This window comes from Cinclus cinclus, chromosome 9 (assembly GCF_963662255.1).
Source record: "Cinclus cinclus chromosome 9, bCinCin1.1, whole genome shotgun sequence".
NCBI lineage: Eukaryota > Metazoa > Chordata > Aves > Passeriformes > Cinclidae > Cinclus > Cinclus cinclus.
The window spans coordinates 24,392,522-24,411,479 of NC_085054.1; the positions used below are offsets into that span (position 1 = coordinate 24,392,522).

At 35.9% G+C, this 18,958-nt stretch overlaps 1 protein-coding gene across 1 annotated transcript in view; it reads right to left on the minus strand.

Moving 5' to 3' along the window:
* The window catches only part of LRP1B (LDL receptor related protein 1B), a 290,652-nt gene that overhangs the window by 33,732 nt on the left and 237,962 nt on the right, over positions 1-18,958 (minus strand). The window contains exons 73-79 of the mRNA XM_062498644.1: positions 18,595-18,714; positions 17,203-17,444; positions 11,656-11,879; positions 11,292-11,398; positions 9,452-9,568; positions 7,479-7,652; positions 6,845-6,970 (exon numbers count right to left, since the gene is read on the minus strand). Coding sequence (XP_062354628.1) covers positions 6,845-6,970; positions 7,479-7,652; positions 9,452-9,568; positions 11,292-11,398; positions 11,656-11,879; positions 17,203-17,444; positions 18,595-18,714 — 1,110 coding nt within the window. The remainder of the gene's footprint in view (positions 1-6,844; positions 6,971-7,478; positions 7,653-9,451; positions 9,569-11,291; positions 11,399-11,655; positions 11,880-17,202; positions 17,445-18,594; positions 18,715-18,958) is intronic.

The following is an 18,958-nucleotide window of genomic DNA, read 5'->3' on the forward strand; positions in this document are numbered from 1 at the left end:
CCAGTCATTTTCTGTTGACCTCAGCTGTTTTTTATTAGGCTTTTTTGGGTCTCTCTTCCACATTCTCTGCTAAATAACAGCCTCCTTAACTAAGCCCCGTCCAAAATATTTAAAAGGAAATTATTTAGCCTTTAAATCCTCTTCAAAAGTGTCATTTGCATACAAACTTGTTGCTCCTAGGTAGTATTTTCTGATAATTTCTTTTTTTTATTTTTTTTTTCTGCTGTAAAATCTCTGAGAAGGGAAGCTGTCTGCTGTTCTGTAATCACAGCTCTTATGGCAGCAGTGCAACCCTTAGTGATGAGGTGTAAGGGGACACAAACTCTGATCAGGCCAGATTCAGTCTTCATGTGAAGCTCTTGCATTCTTAGAATTGTGCCTCTCTTAGATACAGTAAACCTCTATTAATTTCAATGAACAAGGCATCAAATCACTCAATGATAGCAACAACAAATTAGTTATAGATGAGCACACATACACTGCTCAAATATACAAACAGCTGTAATCCTAAAGAAGCAGAAAACACCTTTCCAGCCCGAATCATGCTGTCAGCAATGAGGATTCATTTTTCACCTAGCAAAACAATCCCGTGAAGCCAGACTGCTTCCTAACTAATCCAGGAATTGAGCCAACATGGCTTTAAACAAGAGGGACGCCACAAGTACCAAGAACTTTTCAATAATACATCCACCAGCTGCAGGAGTGTTGCTGAATTTATCTGCTTTAGTCCAACAACTCATGAAAAACAGTCCAAGTTCCTATTTGTCCCTCACTGGTTGAGGTCTGCCATTGACTGGCATGGCACAGCAACTCCTTTGAGGCTTAAAGAAACACATTGTGCTGCAAGTGCAAGTGCAGGGTTTAGGAATGTTGGATATTCTCTAGCTAACCAGCTGTCTCCAAAAAGAACCATATAAAACCCAGGAATACAACTGTGCTTGTGCAGAACCCTTTCCCTGGGTGCTCCCAAATCTCTCTTTCCTGCCTGTGTGCATCCCTCCTCAGCAGAGTCTGCTGCCTCCTTTCACAGCCAGTGCTGAGATGGTGCAGACACAAAACCTGGGATCCAACCTACTTAAACAAAACCTCTGGAACCTGCCATCTTTCAGATAATTGTATCTTTATAAAATTAAGCTGCAACTAGGCAGCAAATCTTAAAGTTCCTGTGATGGCCTGACTGGCACCTCATTATTTCATGTGTTTTTCAATAAAAATGTGAAATCCTGTTTCCACTTGATTTTTTTGTATCCACTCTGGATATATACAATTGCTGTAAGAAAGCTACTTTGTATTTGGGAGTTTGAAGATGCTTCAGTGTTTTATTAATTTGGGTGGTTCATTAAATCCTTTGATGTTCCATGAACCATTCTTTGGTTACTCATTATAGAAGTTGTTTGAATGGATAATGTAGCATACCTTATTGGAGAGAAGGTCTATTTTTGTTTTGCTTATCTTATCTGTTTTACTTATCATTAGTCATGAGTTTATGGAGCAGAACTTGGCAAAACCAAGACAAAAAAAGAATAAATAACAGTGAAGTACAGACAACTGCTCATTTTTTTATGAACCTTTCTGACAGTGAATTAAAAACATGTTCTGTTTCTCTTTTAGAGCAGTCCCACAGAATTAAGATATAAAATTTGGAAAAGAAGTATGGAAATTACTACAGATTTCAGATTTCACTCTCTATGGAACATTTTAAATTCAAGAGTTTCAGTACAACTCTAATATGTAACAGAGAAATGGTAATACAGCAATTTTGGACTTTCAATAAACTAAGAAAGAGGATTGAAAGATGCAATGGAAAAGGCCATTTTTAGATAGTCTAGTAGACTTGAACAATATATAGGGTTTAATGCTGTTGCCTTGTTGTCTGGAGGTAAATACAAGAAACAAATTACACTGATTCACATCAACTGAGCACAAAAGGGGATGACATGCCTGCCTTTGTGTGGGAGACATGAACAGAACAGTTCCATAGGAGAAGACGGGAAGAAAAGGAATACAGGAGAAAAATACAGAAGAATCAGTATGAAAAGCTGAATAAGCTAATTGGAATTACTGACAAATAACTCAGAAAGAAGTAGGAACAGGTCTAGCAAGTACCCACCCTTGGAACAAGCTTGTTAAAAAGAAAAAAATCAGCAAAGTTTCTAACTCCAGTCTTCAATACTGCTCTGAGCTTGCTAAACTCAGACTTAAAGACCTCTCAGCTGCTCTTTTCACTTCTGAAATGACAGCAGTATATAATTTCACTTGTTATCCTACCCTTAGTTTAGCTACTGAATCTAACATAAAAGAAAGGAAGGATTACAGATCATGTAATTTTATATAGCCTCTCCTAATCTGGATATTTAGCCTTCTGCTGCCTTGCTTTGCCTATTTCAATCTTGACATCTTTAATACATAATCAAAGAATTTTGATTTGCCATTTCTCTAATGTTTTTCTTCCCAGGAAAACTGTTTGACACAAACATTAATAGACTTGGGCTTATCAGCTTAGTCTTTGACTCTTCCCTTTTACTGGAAGCAAAAGAAGAATCTTACAAAGAAGAAACTGATAAAACAGCAAATCAAAGCTTTGTGAACTCTACTGGTATTCTTTTTTTTCACTTGTTCAATTTTTTGATATTCCATTCCTCTCCCTAACTTACACAAGACACACTTTTTGTTGCCATTTCTACAACAACCCCATTCTTTCTTGAGAAAAAAATGCATCTTTTTGCTATTTTCTCCCTTTTGAAGTATCCCTCAATTTCTGAACTAGACAAGTTAAATGGGGAGATGACGTAATGGAGCACAAGTTTCAGGACCTACATGCTTTGGGACAAGAAGGGTTTCCCTCCCCACAGTGGGAAATACTCATCCCATGGGGCAGGAAGTTGTCTGCTCTTGGCTCTCCCTTGCACAAAGGTGTAGTCCATCCTTCACTGAGCTGAATGCACCTAGTAAAGACAGAGAGCAGAGTTCTAATGTTGAGGTAAGGGTCTATAAATCTCCCTTCAGATGAGAATTGTACTACAATTACCTGTCAAGTTTCCATATGCTGAAAAGTATCAGAACAAGCTGCTCTCCCCAAATTTTGTCTGAAGGCTGTAAGACAGATGCTCCTCTTTGTTTTCCCTTCACATTTTTTCCCTCTTAAAAATCTGTTTTCTTTACAATTTTAAAAGAAAGAAAATGGCTATGAAAAGGATGCACAGGGAGAAAATCTAACTAGCACCCATTTTCTTCTGTACTGGGAAACACCCCTCCCAACAATAACCCCTTTGTAAGTACAGAAGAAATACCATTAACAGATTTTTTTTTTTCAAACAAGAAGCAGATTTCTTTGTGGCCCTTGTTTTCTGATGTCTAAGATGTCTGAAAAAGCAGCACAACCCCCAAAAAGACAGGATGGACCAAAATGCACTAGTTCTTCCTCCCTGAGGCAGACTTTGGGGTTGAAAAAGAAGGTACCAAGGGATGAACCTCTCCAAGCCCAGCCAAAGGACTTTCTCTGCCTGCACTCTCTGTATGCAGAGGGCAAATCCCCACAGAAATGTGCTGAGGGAAGCACCACGATAAATTAAATGTTTCATCTCTGTCCAGAAGCAACACCCGTTCTGAGTCTTTGGAATTTTTTCCTCAGGCTTTTGACTCAACCAAAGCAGCAGAAATGTTTCCCTCTCAAGAGGAAAGTGATAAACGTGAGACTCCAAAAGAGGGAACTCCTGGAAGTGTTCATTACTCCTGCTCGTTCAGCTGTGGGACTCAATGTCTTCCTCCAGTGCAAGTCTCTTCATTTTCATCCTCCGGGTACATTTTTAGCTTCATTGTGCTACACAGACAATTAGATACAAGAAACCTAATGGATGCAAATCCAGGAGTGTCTTTTAGGAAAATGAGATGGTGCTTTGCTGTTTCCTTTAGAAAGACTAAAGGGTTAAACTGAAAAAGGTCCAGCCTGTTTTAGTCAATAAATAAACCCTAAAAGAGCTCTGGTTTGTCAGTCACAATCATCCAGGGAGAAAAGATACAAGTTTATCTCAGAAAACACTGGAACTTGTACTCTGTTATAAAAAACATCCTCAATTACATATGTTGTAATGACTCGAGCTTGAAAACTCCAGAACAAACCCAGAAGCTGCTCCTCATCAGTTGCTTGGGGTGCTGGGGAAACAGTCTGAGGCAATCTGGATTCAGCCCTACAGAAAGCCACTGAGTAGTCAATATTTAAAATTCCACGGGTAAGACTCATGAAGCAAAATAACACAATGGACCAAGACAGGAGTAAGAGGATGCAGACTTTTAGGACTTAGCTGATTTTCTGCTGATAAGGAAAAAAGGAAGAAACTGAACAATCCATTGAATAAGAATCAGACTCAGTTTGTTGGATATAACACGAGGAGCAGAGCAGGACTGAGAATACCTTGCAGTCACCAACCTTTATGATTGACAGACTAAGAAGAAATTGAATTGAACTGGGGATGGCTGTCCCATTTTGTCTCTGCCAAGTCATGGAAATCTATCAACAGTTTCCTTACTACATTTAAAAATACTCAAAAAACACTCAAAGGCGTTAGAAAAACTATGAATATTCACGATTATATTTTCTATTGTAACTTGAATGATATATTATTCAAAAAGTACAGTTCAACCCTACCAGTTCTTGATATCCACAATTGATACAATTTCTAAAAGTAAAAGACTTCTGACGCAACCTAAAAGAAATGTGTGCAAGCACAATAAAACCAGAGCACCTCAAAAACCAGAAAACCATCAAAATCGACCAGAATATTTTGACTGACTTTGAATCAGGATGTCATTGGTGACCAACAGAAAAAAATATGTCTACATAACCTCCCTTTGGATTGTCAGGTCACCCTTCAACAGCATACAGTCAAGCAAAGTAGGATATTCTGTTTTGGGTTCCTGCCATCCTTAACTGTGCCAAAAATGTTCTGAATAGCTTGAAACAAGGTCAGAGTGTGGGCTCTGGAAAATTTAATATACATTTTCTAGATCTTCATCAGAAAAGGAAAACTGCAGCTCCTAGTTTTTATTCCATACCGTATAACCTCCTAATGGAGAAGGACCTGATTTATAAATGGATTTTTCTTCTGTTTTCTGGCTGTTAGTGACATATTAATGGAAAGTGACTGTCAGTCAGCCTTTAATTATAAACCTGCATCAGTTCAAGATGCTGAGCTTGGGGTCAACTCTGATCCTTCCAAAAATCTTTTCCCGTCTTTGGCAGCTGGAGTCTCAGCAAGAGAAGCACATCTAAAATTCACTTACACAAAAAATACAAACATCAAAATAGTGAAAAAAATTACTAGAGAGTACTGCGATGCAGAAGTTTCAATTCATAATTTGTTATTTGTGATACTACTAAACTTGCAGTCTACCACTACAAAAATAACATAGATGAAAGAAAAAGTAAGAAAAAGTCTACATTAAACATTACTTGAAACATAATTTTAAACCAAAAAACTAAGGAAATACTTACTCAGCAGCCCTTTAAAAAGTCATAACAGATACTGCAGCCATGGGAAGGTACTCAAAATTATCAATATATTAAAAATGCTTCTCTAGGCATTTTGTGTTTATCCATAAAAATTTATAACAAGTCATTTAAAACCTATTCAGATCTTTCTTTAATAAAAACACACATTCCTGAAAACATTACCACAGCACAATCCTTTGCCCACTAGTAAAAAACGGAGCCTTACTGAAATTATGAGTTCAAACTGGTACAAGCCAGCAGTGAAATACAAATTTCTTTCCATCCTTCAACATCTAAGTAGTAACTATGGGTAATTTGAAATCATTTTTAGGTGGTGCTGTAACAGCAGAAATTTTTGATAAGTGTCCACCTGAGATGGGCAAAGAGCTGACACATGGAGGGGCAGGGAAGGTGTTTGGACTGATTAGTGTCCAGAGTTGGATAGTTTTATTAATACCACATCATGAACCACTACCACAGTCCTGTTAATTCTATATTTAAAGCCTAGGCAGTATAGATCTGTTAGATTTTCTCCAGAGAATTATGACATTTCAGGTAAATTAATTTAATTGCTAAATTGAGCACTTTAAGCACAGAGGATCTTACCAAATATCCCTCACTTGCATTTCTGAGCCTGGGATTAAACATCAGAAAAACATCCTAATACACATAATACAAGAAATGCTATTCTGTGATTTCCAGAACATTTAAAAATTCAAGCTGGCTAAGAAATCATTCCAGCAGTGTGACCAAGCTAGGTTTGGCCTTAATTAGGGTGAAGACAGTTTTAAAGTACTCAAAATCTTCTATGGAAAAGATTCCCTCTGCATTCCTAAAATACAGCAAGAAGTTAGAGGCTCTTTTCTCAAAAAATCTGGTTTCCTGTGCCTCAGTACTAGTCATTATAGAGGTTCCCAGAAGACACAATTTTAGATAAAAAATGCTGAAGGTTTTCTTCTTTGACTGTTACTTCAAAGTCATTATTATTTTCTACGCTGCTCTCACTGCCTTTTCACCATTGCTGCAGTCCTAAATGACTCATATTTAATTTGAGATCCAAAACACCTCAGTGCTTTTCAAACTTCTTTTGGTCAGCATTTATACCCACTCACTTTTTAGTATCACCTTGTATCAGTTAAGCTGAAAGCTCATTTTTCATTTTGATGTATATTAGCAGGGGAAGTATTTTTTTTAATCAAGGATTTTGTTTCTTCTATCCTTTCAGTTTCAGCTAAGTAAATGTGTGTTTTGAACAACATCACAAAACTTTGCACTGGACAGCTAGCCTGGTCTTTTGCAATAGCCAAAACTGACCAGCTGTTTGTTTTCTGGTTTTCCTGCATTTTCAGTACCTACCTAGGAGGCTCTGATCAATGCATGTTCCATTCATCAGTGACTTTCCTTCTGGACAAGCACATGTTGCACCAGAAGGGTTGAGTAAACAAATGAATTCACAAGTCAGGTCCAAGCATGGATTAGGCACTGTTTAAAAAGATAAAATATTAGAAATATTGATTTTATTTTTTTTTAAATCTAAAAAATTTAGAACTGTGTTCTAAAGCTAAGAAAAGAGAAATAATCAGATGCAAAAATTCTGATGTACTTCCAGTTCCCAGGATATCCCTGAACACACTCCTTCAAACAGCATTGCAAGACCCTCAGAAGGACAGAAGTTATTCCATTACCAAAAAATGTACTGGTAACATGGAGTAAAAAATTTAACCTGCTTCTGGCTAGAGGAATTGTTATTCATCTCTCTTCTAATTTTTTTTTTATATCTCAGTTACAGTGCAGGCACAAAAGTCATTTGCGTACAAATTTGTCCAGCGTGCTTCTAAATGAGTGAAAACACATCAAAATTATGTAAAGAAAAAATTACTAAATCTATTTTCAGTTTGTACAATCAGGCTCTGGTTTATATTTATACAACTTGGTTATTTTTTCTGCCCCCTGTGGTGATACTGAATTTAAAGTAATTATGCTTACTCACAGTCCATTTGTTTGTAGCGATGAAAAATCAAGGCACTTTTTGCTTTCTCAACATCCACACTTAGATATTCTACAAGGCTCTTGCCAAATTTGTGCACTCTAAATGCACCATTCTTAGGGCCTGCTCCATATATGTAATCCTCAAAAATGTCAATTCTATGCGGATGCAGTAAACCTTGAAGAAAAATGGATAATAAATACAAATACATATTCATATCAAAATAATAGCTTTTTAAAATAAAAACTTCAAGTCATTACTATGATTAAGACCTGACATTATTTTTCAGGCAGCTCGTTTGGTCCCCACAGAAACTACCTTTATAAAGGCAATATTCCTCAAAGGAACTCTTCCCATTTTGCAGATAACTTAAATGTCAAGGTTTTTATCAGTTTTCCACACAATTGAGCCTCGGAAACTAGCTGATCATTGAAAAAAAAAAATAAAAAAGAAACTCTGTAGTAGCAACTCACTAATTAGAACAGACTTGTACTTCAGGTACAACACTTTAACTAGATGTATGTGACAAGGAAGAAAGAGGTCATTTTGCTTCACCTCAAAGAGATTATTCTGACAAAACATCTTTTCAGCTCTTTCCTAACATATTTAAAACGTTATTTTTTGTACTGCACGTTTTAATACATAATTCTAGTAAACTAATGCAAAAGAATTTGTTAACTCTACTAGCTCCTCATTTTTAAGAGGGCCTGTTAGGTCACCAGTTAGATTTCCTGTGTAGAATTTCAGTAGAATTTCACATTTAATTTCAATAACACAACTAAAGCTTCTAACTAAAACTTCTTTGCCTGAGATGTATCTATTCCTGAAGCCATAAAGAAACAGAATCTATCATTCTTTGGGATACCTTGTGCCTGCTTTTTTCACCATTTGCACTAAAATGGCTTTGTATTTCCTTTGTATTTACTTGATTTTGTTAACCAGCCTTTATTTTTTCCTATTGTTCCTTCATGCTATCAATGCTTGGTACTCAGTATTTAATTTTCATAAAAATGCGTATGAATTCTAATTAATTCTTTCAGGCTTATTTAATTCAATGGTTTGAAGGTTTTATTCTCATTGTGAAGCAATATCTAAACACCCCCAGTTTTCCTTTGGTCCAGTGCTAGAGGAGGCTGTGGTCAGATCCCTATACCCAATGTGATCTCCCTTCAGGTGATTATCTTCATGTATATTGATACAAATTGTGGAATAATACACTTTTAAACCAAAGTAAGATGATTTCTATCTTGTCCTGCCCAATTAGGGTTACGGGAGATTCCTCTTGGTATATTACAGAATATCCTGGTGAATTCTGGATCAAAACACTCAATAGCACCAGGTGTATTAACACCCTGACAATTCACCAGAACCAACTACCCACTAAGCAACCCCCCTCAAAAGGCTGCTTTCAAACATTTTTTTAATGTGTTCCTTTTATTTTCTACTCAGATTTATTTTTTTTTAACTTAAAAAAACCGTTAAATAGCCATCGTGCAATTAAAACACAGTTCACCAGAATCTCCTTTGTTTTATCCAAAGGAACTTTCTTAATTCACATTCTGCTAGCTGAATTCTGTGGTTACTCACTGACCTGAAAGCCAACCCTATTTTTGCTCCAGAAGTGATTCAGATCAACTGTTCTGCAGCCCCTAAAACTCCAGTTCAGTGCAGGCTGTTCTAGTAAGTCCAAGCAAGATCAAGTCTAAATTTTACTCAACAATACCTAAACTTGAAGATCTGCACATACCACTGAATGTTTGTTCCTCAAAGGTAATTTTATTATATTGTTTTAAAGCTAAAATGATCTTATCTAAAACACCTACTTAGATAATATTTGAAGCATTGTCTAACAAAAGCACAAAATGTTACTCAAAAATCAATGATTTTTGCTGACATAGTTCCTCTATGAATAGCGAAACTTCAGCCAAATAAAATAAAATAAAATAGCAATCATGTTATACCAAGGCTCTGCATACCTTGTTTGGTGCTCACAGACACGACTGAGTCGGACCCATCGAAAAGAACACTGCCAATAACAGATAACTCAAAATCAGCCCAGAACAAGCGTTGGCTGAACTGATCAACTACGAGACCTACAAAGGAGATAAAGTTCAAATAGGAACATAAAACCTGAAAAAAAAGTAGTATTTTTATATAACTTCCCATTTTTATGCCATTCATATTCTTATGTACACAAAATACTGAGGCAATGAAAAGACTTGACCGGAAACCAAAGAGGATAAAATACAACAGCTCCCACTTAAACCTTCCTCTTGGGGCAAGCATGGTTTTTACTTTCTTTACCTACTCTGCCCAAGGTCAGCACCTTTTCTAATCCAATCTCCTCAGCAAGCAGAGGTATAAATACCAGATGGGAATTAACTATAGAATCAAATCCTCTAACCTGTCCTCCCAACCAAAATCTAATATGTAAATTGCACCAGAGTGATTCTGTGTTAAAAACAAAGCATGCAGAATTCATGGATCTTTGCACTCTGTTCCCTCACATACTTAACTGTGTTCTCATTTTTATCACCAATACTTCCCATGCAGTCTTACAGAAATAAAAATCAGATTATTTTAATTACATTAGTGCTGCAAGACTTAAACAGCAATATTGGCAGATATAGATGACATAGATATAGATGGATATAGGTGTAGATAATATAGATACAGATTTTTTTTTAATTCATCTGTATATGAAAAGAAAACAAAAGAGAACAAAAGATCAATGGCATTATGAATGCCCAGCCTCTAGGCAATAATTACATAGTTAAATCAAATAGTCTATTCTTCACAGAGGAAGATTAAATAGTTAATATGCCATTTTAGGTCGCATCAAAAACTTTTCAGCCTGAAGAAAATATTGGAACCATAAAATAATTTCATTCTGAGCTTTTGAAGTTGCAGTGCATCTTTAATAAGAATGGGAAAAGGTATTTTTTTCCTATTTATGTAAGTAGGTAAGTCAGAAAAATACATCAAAAGAAATTATACATAACAGTGAAAATAGTCCTCTTAAGGTCATAAATTAATCAGCTACAGATAGATGAGAGGAAGTGGAGAAAATCTGACTCACAGACCAGTGAAATACGTTTACATTTAAAACTCCATTTAAAAAAAACAACCCTCTTTAAAAGAAACACTGGCATCTAGGGATATGGCTAAAGAGAATAATTTCTGGTAAAAGGCAATCACAATGTGTCAGTTCTGTCTGATACATGGGACCTGTAAGGGGCATGTTTCAGAAGCATTCCCTACTCCCCAGCTTTAAATTATTCTTTGTATTTTAACAAGATTTAAATACAAATTAATAAAAAACTAAAATTCTTGATGCATCTTTCATTATACCAGAGATGATAAAACATTTCTATTTGTTTTATATATATATATAACACTCCCATGACAGTAATTTCTGTGTAAACACTATGAAGTCAAGCCCAAATGCTCAAACTCCTACTCCCCCTTATTTGAAATAGGAAAGCCATATGTGATAATAAATTTAAGAACAGTGTAAGCAATATTAGTAAAGTCCTGTTTGGGAGGAAATTATAAAGGTTGGAACTCTTTGCATTCCCTCTGCATGCGCTTGTGTTAAATATCTGAAAAAATAATTAATGAACTCCATGAACATCTATTTTCTACCATGAAGTAAAGGAAGAAAACATGAAAGGATGTTATTAAAGTATCTTCAGACAGTAAATACAGGAAAATGCCCATTTCTTGGGTGTTTTGTCAGGTTTTGACTGAAAAAATTGAATGTGCCAACTCAGGGAGTTAGTGAGCACCAGGTATTTGGAAAAATTAGGTGTTTACCTGTAGGTCTTTGCAGGTTCTTTTGAACCAGTATCCTTCTCAGAGTGCCATCCATAGATGATTCCTCTATGTGAGACCGATCCCCAATAACTGTCCAGTACATCATCCTAAATGTATTAAACACAAAAAATAAGCTGAATGCCTACACAGAACCTCAAAACACTTCACTGATGCTCAATTGTTGTGAACCTTTCAACCTTCCTGGCAGAGCAGAGGTCTTAGTTTAGTTGAGCAGGAAATTAAGTAAACAACTTGGAAAAGACAACTTTTAGTTAGACAACTGCAGACATAGTTTTCTTTCCTTTGCTCCGTTTTGCAATTTTATTTGAATTACAAAATCAGAGTGATGTTGAAGGATACATACCCCTTTTTAGGATTTACAGCAATTGCATATGGTTCTCCTGCAATGCTGGTGAGGAGCCTGGTACAGTTTGGTCCCCTCAGCTGTCCCACATTGATAGAGTACCTCAGGCTGGTCCAGTGAGTGGTGTAGTAGCTGAACCAATGCATTCGGGAATGATCAGTCCAGTAAACGTTCCCAGCCACCCAGTCCACAGCAATGCCCCTGGGCCTTTTGAACTCTGGACACTAGAAAGAACAGATGTTGCAGTCAGATTTGTGGAAATGGTCTTTCACAGCAGCTGCAAAGCCGCAGATTCATTTTTTCAGGAACACCGCACTAGAACGACGCAAACTGCCCCTGCAGGATTTCAGCTCTAAGGAATCTGATGACTATTCCGTGCAGAAGAAAAAGGCAATGCTTCAAAATCTGTGTTCTCAGGTTTAAAGCTACCCACATTAGAGAAAAGTCACTTTGGCATCAACTACCTGAACTATTGATATTGAAGCAAACAAGTGTTATGGACTGCAATTTGAAACTGAAGGAAATTTTAGGATTATGAAGCTATTTTATTCCATGCAGAACCACGGTATGGTGTTCATCCCAAAGCCCTCAGTGTTAGCCCATCCTGAGAAGTGGCTACACCAAGGGTAGAGAAAACTACATAAAAATCCCCTCTGTATTCATGAATATTCATCTTCAAACATAAAAGAGGCTTGACTGATTATAACATTAAATTTATCAACTGCAGGATCTTCACTGTGATTTTTTTCTTCATAATCATTATGGCTTAGCTCTGAAAGTTGGTCCTAAGGATAGAAGTTCATATTGCAAATAAGAGATGTATATGAACTAGTTTACTGCAATTCCTGCAGAAATGAGTATCACCTGTAAAATAGGATTACCCAACTCATTCTAACATGAATGCAACTTATCATAAAAACCTCAAGACCAGCATGAGCTAAATACACATACAATTGTTTGCCTATTTACTTATAACAACATCAAGTTACATTATGAACAAAAAACAGAGATTCCTTAAAAAATGAAGCAATGAAATGCTATTAAGCCACAAAACTGAAAACCAGGAAAGGAAATCCTAAAATAAATTGTTTATCTTCAAGTGCCAGAGTTCCTTAATGCCACAAGACATTTGTAGACTATTTTCATCACAAAATAAAGGTTATTTCATTCTCTAGGTGAAACCATAGGTCACAATAATAATAGTAGTAATAAAATAATAGTTCATAAAGGTGAATTTAGAGCATTCATTGCTCATAAAATTTTAATTCTGTAAAAATGTTACAGAATGTTTGTTTTATAGATATGTAGAATCTTGATTTCTAGTAAATCAGCAAAATTTTTTTCTTTGTCACTATCCAAGCAGCATTCACAGAAAGGACCAGATAGCTGTCATGGCCAGAAAAGGTTTTTTATTGTTTTTTTTTTTTTTTCCCTGTTCAAACCCACGGTTTAAAATAAGACTATTTTTTAAGAGCCTGGAAAGACCAAGATGCAAGTTATCACACAGACTGAGAAACAGTTCCCAAAAAAGGTGGTTCTAGGAGTAGATGAGACATCTAAAAGGGACATCCTACAAAAATTCCAGAACATGGATGGGGATGTTGAGGAATACTGAGCCTTCCTCCTCAACCAGACAGGGAAAGTGAATTCCAGTAATGCTGGGGGAGTATTAAGGACCAAATGAAGAAGGAGATGAGTATGAGAAATGTCAAGGGGCCATTTGGTGTAAGAGATTTAAAAAAAAAAAAAAAAAGGAGGACCCACTAAGTGATGTTGTGGCTGTGTAATTTCCAGTTGTGTTCATTAAGTTACAGCCACATCATATTTCTGAGGTATTATGCATCTTCTCACACTGTCTAGTAAAATTACTACCTGGAAATGAGCTCTTACCTAAAAGCTTATTTGGATTATGCTAATTTTGAAGAATAATTCTGCATACAAAATAAGGACGAAAATCACATTAATGTTTTCTACACTGATTTTAGCCCACTTTGATGATAAATATAATGTACTACAACTTATTAGAAAAATTGAGGTTTGAAACCTAATTGCCTTTCACAGTTTGATGCCTCTGCACAGCTACAGAACACGTCAGCTGGATGACTTTTGATCAGAACTGCTATCATTTGTAAATTCTGTTTGCAAGGTAAAGAGTTAATAACAACAACAACAAAAAACAAACAAAAACCAAACCAACAAACAAGCAATTGTAAAAGTGAAGCTGCAGTAACAACTTGGATTTGGAAACCTTTTTCATATAATGACAGATTACAGATTTTCATCCCCTAAAGCTGAGTTTGACTAAAGAAAACACATTGCACATACAGTAGGAACACATCTCTTTGCAATGTTTAACAGGAAGATTAAATGACAAATCTAATTTGCATCATAAGCACGTGTGAAGTAGTATTTTATTTATTTTGCAGATATTTTGGGTATGGAATTGCTGTGGAACAAAGTAAAGGAATGTTTCATTTTGTCTAAAATAACTTAATTAACAAATATTACATTGTCTAATGTTATATTACTAGAACAGTAAAAAGAAATGAAAAACAACAAAACCTTTAGACTTTTGCCCACTGAAAGAGAACATTTTTGTTGACAGATGAGCAGCATCCCAGTGGATGCAGCGATTCACCAAACCAACACTTGTATTACATAAAGTAGGATCATTTATAAATCCCAATCAGCTGATTCCAGAGTCTTCTAAGTACATAAACTTCACCCAGACAGAGCTGTAGCTCTAAGGTACAACCATAAACTCCTGCTACTTAGAGAAAACAGGCTGGAAATAGTTTACATTCACAGGGATGCTCTGAGCCCTGGGGCAAGTGTTGGGAAACAGGAGTGGATGCATCTCAAGAGTGGTTGGGGTCCTTGTGAGGATTTCAGAACACTGGGGCTGGAGCAGATACCAATAAACTGACTGGGTACACAACAGAACCCATACTTTTCTTCCTGTTACATGGTGTCATCATTTTCATGGTCATCTTTTTGTCCTCTTCCATAAAATAAAGCCCTTGAGTTGAAGTGTGGGGTCGCACCGTGTTGAGTATTCACCTCAGGTGACTTCTCCAGCTCTCTCCAAGGATTAGGCAGCAAACAGCTGCTCCAGTTATCACCAACTCACTTGGACTGCCTGAACTCGATGGGGATGAAATCCTCTTCTGCATCTGTCAATAAACTCTGAACAGTTGATATTTACTGTTTCCTTTAATGCTTGGATTTGTACCAGTCTTAAACCACTTTTCACAGAAAATTAGGAGAGCTACTTAAAGCTATTCTCTGAGGAAGGCTCTTGATATGCTAATTCCATGGAGCAATTTCGGCTGAGATGGATTTTTGCATTAATGTAATTACCTGAAAATGCAGGTGACTTTGTTCAAGTTTACTGTCCTGATTTACATATCAAAGTCTAGATATAAAAGTTATAATGTAACCTTTGAAAACTTACCCATAAAAAAAACCCCTTAGGTTAAAATTCAGGAATTCTCAAGCTTTTTAAAACCAAATTTCAGTGACAATATTAAAGCAACACAATAAAACCAATTAACCTATTGATCAGCTGCAAAGAAGGCAACAATATTTGAATATTAATGAGATAACGCTGGGAAAATAATTGAATAGTTATGCACAATGAGAAGCAAGTATTTCACAAATATCAATGAGAAGTGTTCAATATATATTCAAATACAGTCTGTGCATTTTCCACATTCAGATTTGTACAGAAGCTTTGTCTGGCATGGATCAAGCTTTGTCACAAGGACCTACCTGCACTGAAGAGACAGGGGAACATGGGGTATAAAGAAGAACATCATTTTTTCAATATCTTTGAATCAAAAAGGAAGTGACTAAAAGGTATAACAGCAAAAAAGGATATGAAAACTGTAGATAATATTTCAGTATGTTAGGAAAATAGTAATTCTAAGAATATTTTCTCTATTAGTTTAAACAGGGAGGCAATGACAAATCAGCTGTGAAAATTTCAATCCCTGGACTATGAACATGCCTGAAGGAAGCTTATGCTCAATTTTATGGACCTCTAAGAAAGTATTAGACCCATTAGAGAGGCTGTGGGTCATCAAACTGCTCTTGCTGCAGAATGCATCTGCAGATTACCTCCCAAAAAGAAAGAAAATAAATAAATAAATAAATAACAGCAAAACCTTCTCAACACTAACTTCACAAGGCTCTATGCATCCATTATTTTCCAGTGAATAACTCAATACAGAGGCCTGTTTATGAGGGTTTTTTAAGGAGAAATATACACCACATTTAAATGAGAACAATTTTACAGTAGAATTACTCCACATCTTCAATACAGATATCCTTCTGCAAAACTCAATTGACAGAGCTGACCTACTAAACATCCTTGGAATTATTTTGTACTTCAGATCTACTTCTCATACACTCTCTCTGAACAAAAACCAGGTACTTCTGCTATGCAGGTGCAAGTGCTGGTTTTAAACCACTCTTACAAAGATGCCAAAACAGACTTAAGGTATCTTCAGGGTCCATTGGCGCCAACATCCCAAGGCTTTTTGGTCTGCTGGTGTCAAAGGTCATGACTGTCATTCATTTGGAGAGGAAATATCCTTGGATGGAGTGCTCCCAGAAATGGTTTCAGATGTGTGTGAATTATAGATGAAAGACTGGGCTACTGTTGCTACTCCTGTTTATTCTGCTGGGTGTATAAAAGCAGTCATGTGATGGGAGGTCATCACTGTTACCTCTCCCAAGTTTAAGGAAACATGAAACAGCCAGACAGGTGTTTTTTCTAACTGGCCAAGAAAAAAACTAAAAACTCTACTCTGTTATCAAAATCAATGAAGACTAAAATCCCCCAAATCCAAATCTACAGCATTATAGAAACAGCAATGTAAAGACCACAACATTATTTTCAGTTTAGCAACATCACTTCCAAGAGAAATTTGTAAAAATGTCTTGGGCAAAATGAGTAACAACCTGCATCTATTTTGAAAATACCCAAGCTTATGAAAATCCACATTTCTGTTACAAAGCCCAAACTTGCATTTATGCTTATTCAAAGTAAGATAATATGCAGTTAACAAAAGCAGGAATAAATACTAATTGAGCTAATGTTTAAATACATGCCATAACTTCACCCATATTACTGTTTATATGCACAAATTAAGCTTGTGTTTAGCTTATCTCCATTTTCTGTCTTCCAAGGATTTGAAATTCATGGCTTTCTTCTATATACTACATTCTTCACTTTTCTCTCTTGAAATAAAAAAAAAAAAAAAAATCGATGGCATTCAGACTTCCCAAGCTTCTAAGATAGTGCTTATTTCTCTGTTGGAAATTTTTTTGAATCCTACAAATTGTGTTGTCTTGGAGACTCTACCAAATCTGTCAGAGTCTTGAACAGAAAGGCTTTAAAACCATACACATCACTGAAATAAAATCATTCTCAGACAGACATTTTAATTTACTAAATCAGCTCATGCTATTATAGGAAATTCAGAACAGAAAAGTAAATTGAATGAAATTTGTGTGATTTAAACTTTGATTTTGAACACTTACTATCAAGCCACTGTTACTCTGCCTTCTCTCTCTGTCATGAAGTTTTCTGTAGAAAATCCCTCCTGGATTAAACTGAGTGCTCCAAACAACCATGTCCCCTTGAAAATATGCATCCATTCCAGTTATTCTTGAATTGTGTTCAATATGTGATATTTGCTGATGAGCATCACTGTAGTTGAATGGATATGCAAAACCCAGGATGTCAGTGTCATTAGCAACATAGAGAACTTGATCTTCAGAGCCTAGGGATTATTATAATGAAACAAAAATAAGGTAAATGTCAACCAATGCAAAATCACTGTGTTTGACTCAAGTAGCTTTCTGGTGTTCAGCTGATTTATTTAACATTTCTGATGTTAGAATTATTTTCTGGTTGTTGAAGACTGCAGAAACACCTACACCCTGGGCAATAAACGTAACTCTTGATATTCTGTTATCAACATATCAACTTCAGTGCTCTCCAAGCACACAGTGACACACCCAGGACTATATTTTAAGGAGTATGTCATATAAGAATTTCAACACTTTTAGGCAGCATACACAAATACAGGATACACTGCATTCAGCCCCTATGAATCCAAATTTTTATATACCTTCTGCTTTTAGGGGGTCCTAAACGTATATATTAAAGGAACACCAAGCTGTCATTAAACTTGTTTATAAATTGCTCCACTGGAAATTAGAAGTGGAGTGTTTTTATCTTTAGTGAAGGCAGGGAAGTTTTGAAATTGACTGCAACAGAACCTGTGTCTTGTATCTCCTCACTTTAGATAGCCAAATACCATCTAGATCCAGACGTTGTAAAGTCTATTTTTCATAAGAAAATGTTCTCTAATATAAATTCATTGAGTTTTGAGAAAGTTTAAAATCTGATTGATAATTTAGGAAGTATTTGGATTATTTTTATTTCATATTACATTTATCCATAGAGAATCAATTTTAAATGCCTGTCCAACACACTTCTGAGTATGAAATATCAAACATCATTTGTTCACTTCCTCCTGATAAAAGCAAGAACAAAGAGGAGTTTGGTTAAAGCAAATATCAGAGAGGGAAAGAAGGAAGCATGAACTGCATTACAATGGAAATTAAGTTTGTGGACAATTTGGATTTAAGGTAATGATTCCAGATTTTTAAATTACAAGATCTCAGAATTATGCCTGTGTTCCTATACTAACAAATCATTACCTTCAATTAGTAACCCAGTTTGTTCCCATGTCATAACCTGATTTCTTTGGTAGCAGGCAATGATGCCAAACCCTGAGAAAGTCCATGTTACTGTGAAATACTAACCACTCATTAATGACCTTCCATGGCAAATTTGCTTCAAATAGTATGGAAAACCCATATAACAAATGACAGTAATATATATTTTGATTTTCACCGACTTACCTTTTGCTATGCAACTGTTATTCCTTTCCTTATAATTTTTCTCACATGCACATCTGTAAGAGCCCTTTAAATTGTGGCAGTGTTGGGAGCAGGCACCAAATACCATGCACTCATTGATATCTAGGAAGAAAAAATTGTAACTTATATACCTGTAGTTTAACACACTATTATTTAACATGTTCATACAATCATGGAAAAAAGCATGGAACAAAGGGAACTCAAACATTTTCCTGCTGATCAGTATGGCATCATACATATTAAGACTGCATTTTCTAGGGAATTTTACTTTCTGTTTAGTTAGATTTCAATTTTTGTATTATTCATCTTCATTATTTTAAGCATCTCAAAGTATTCTCATATGCCA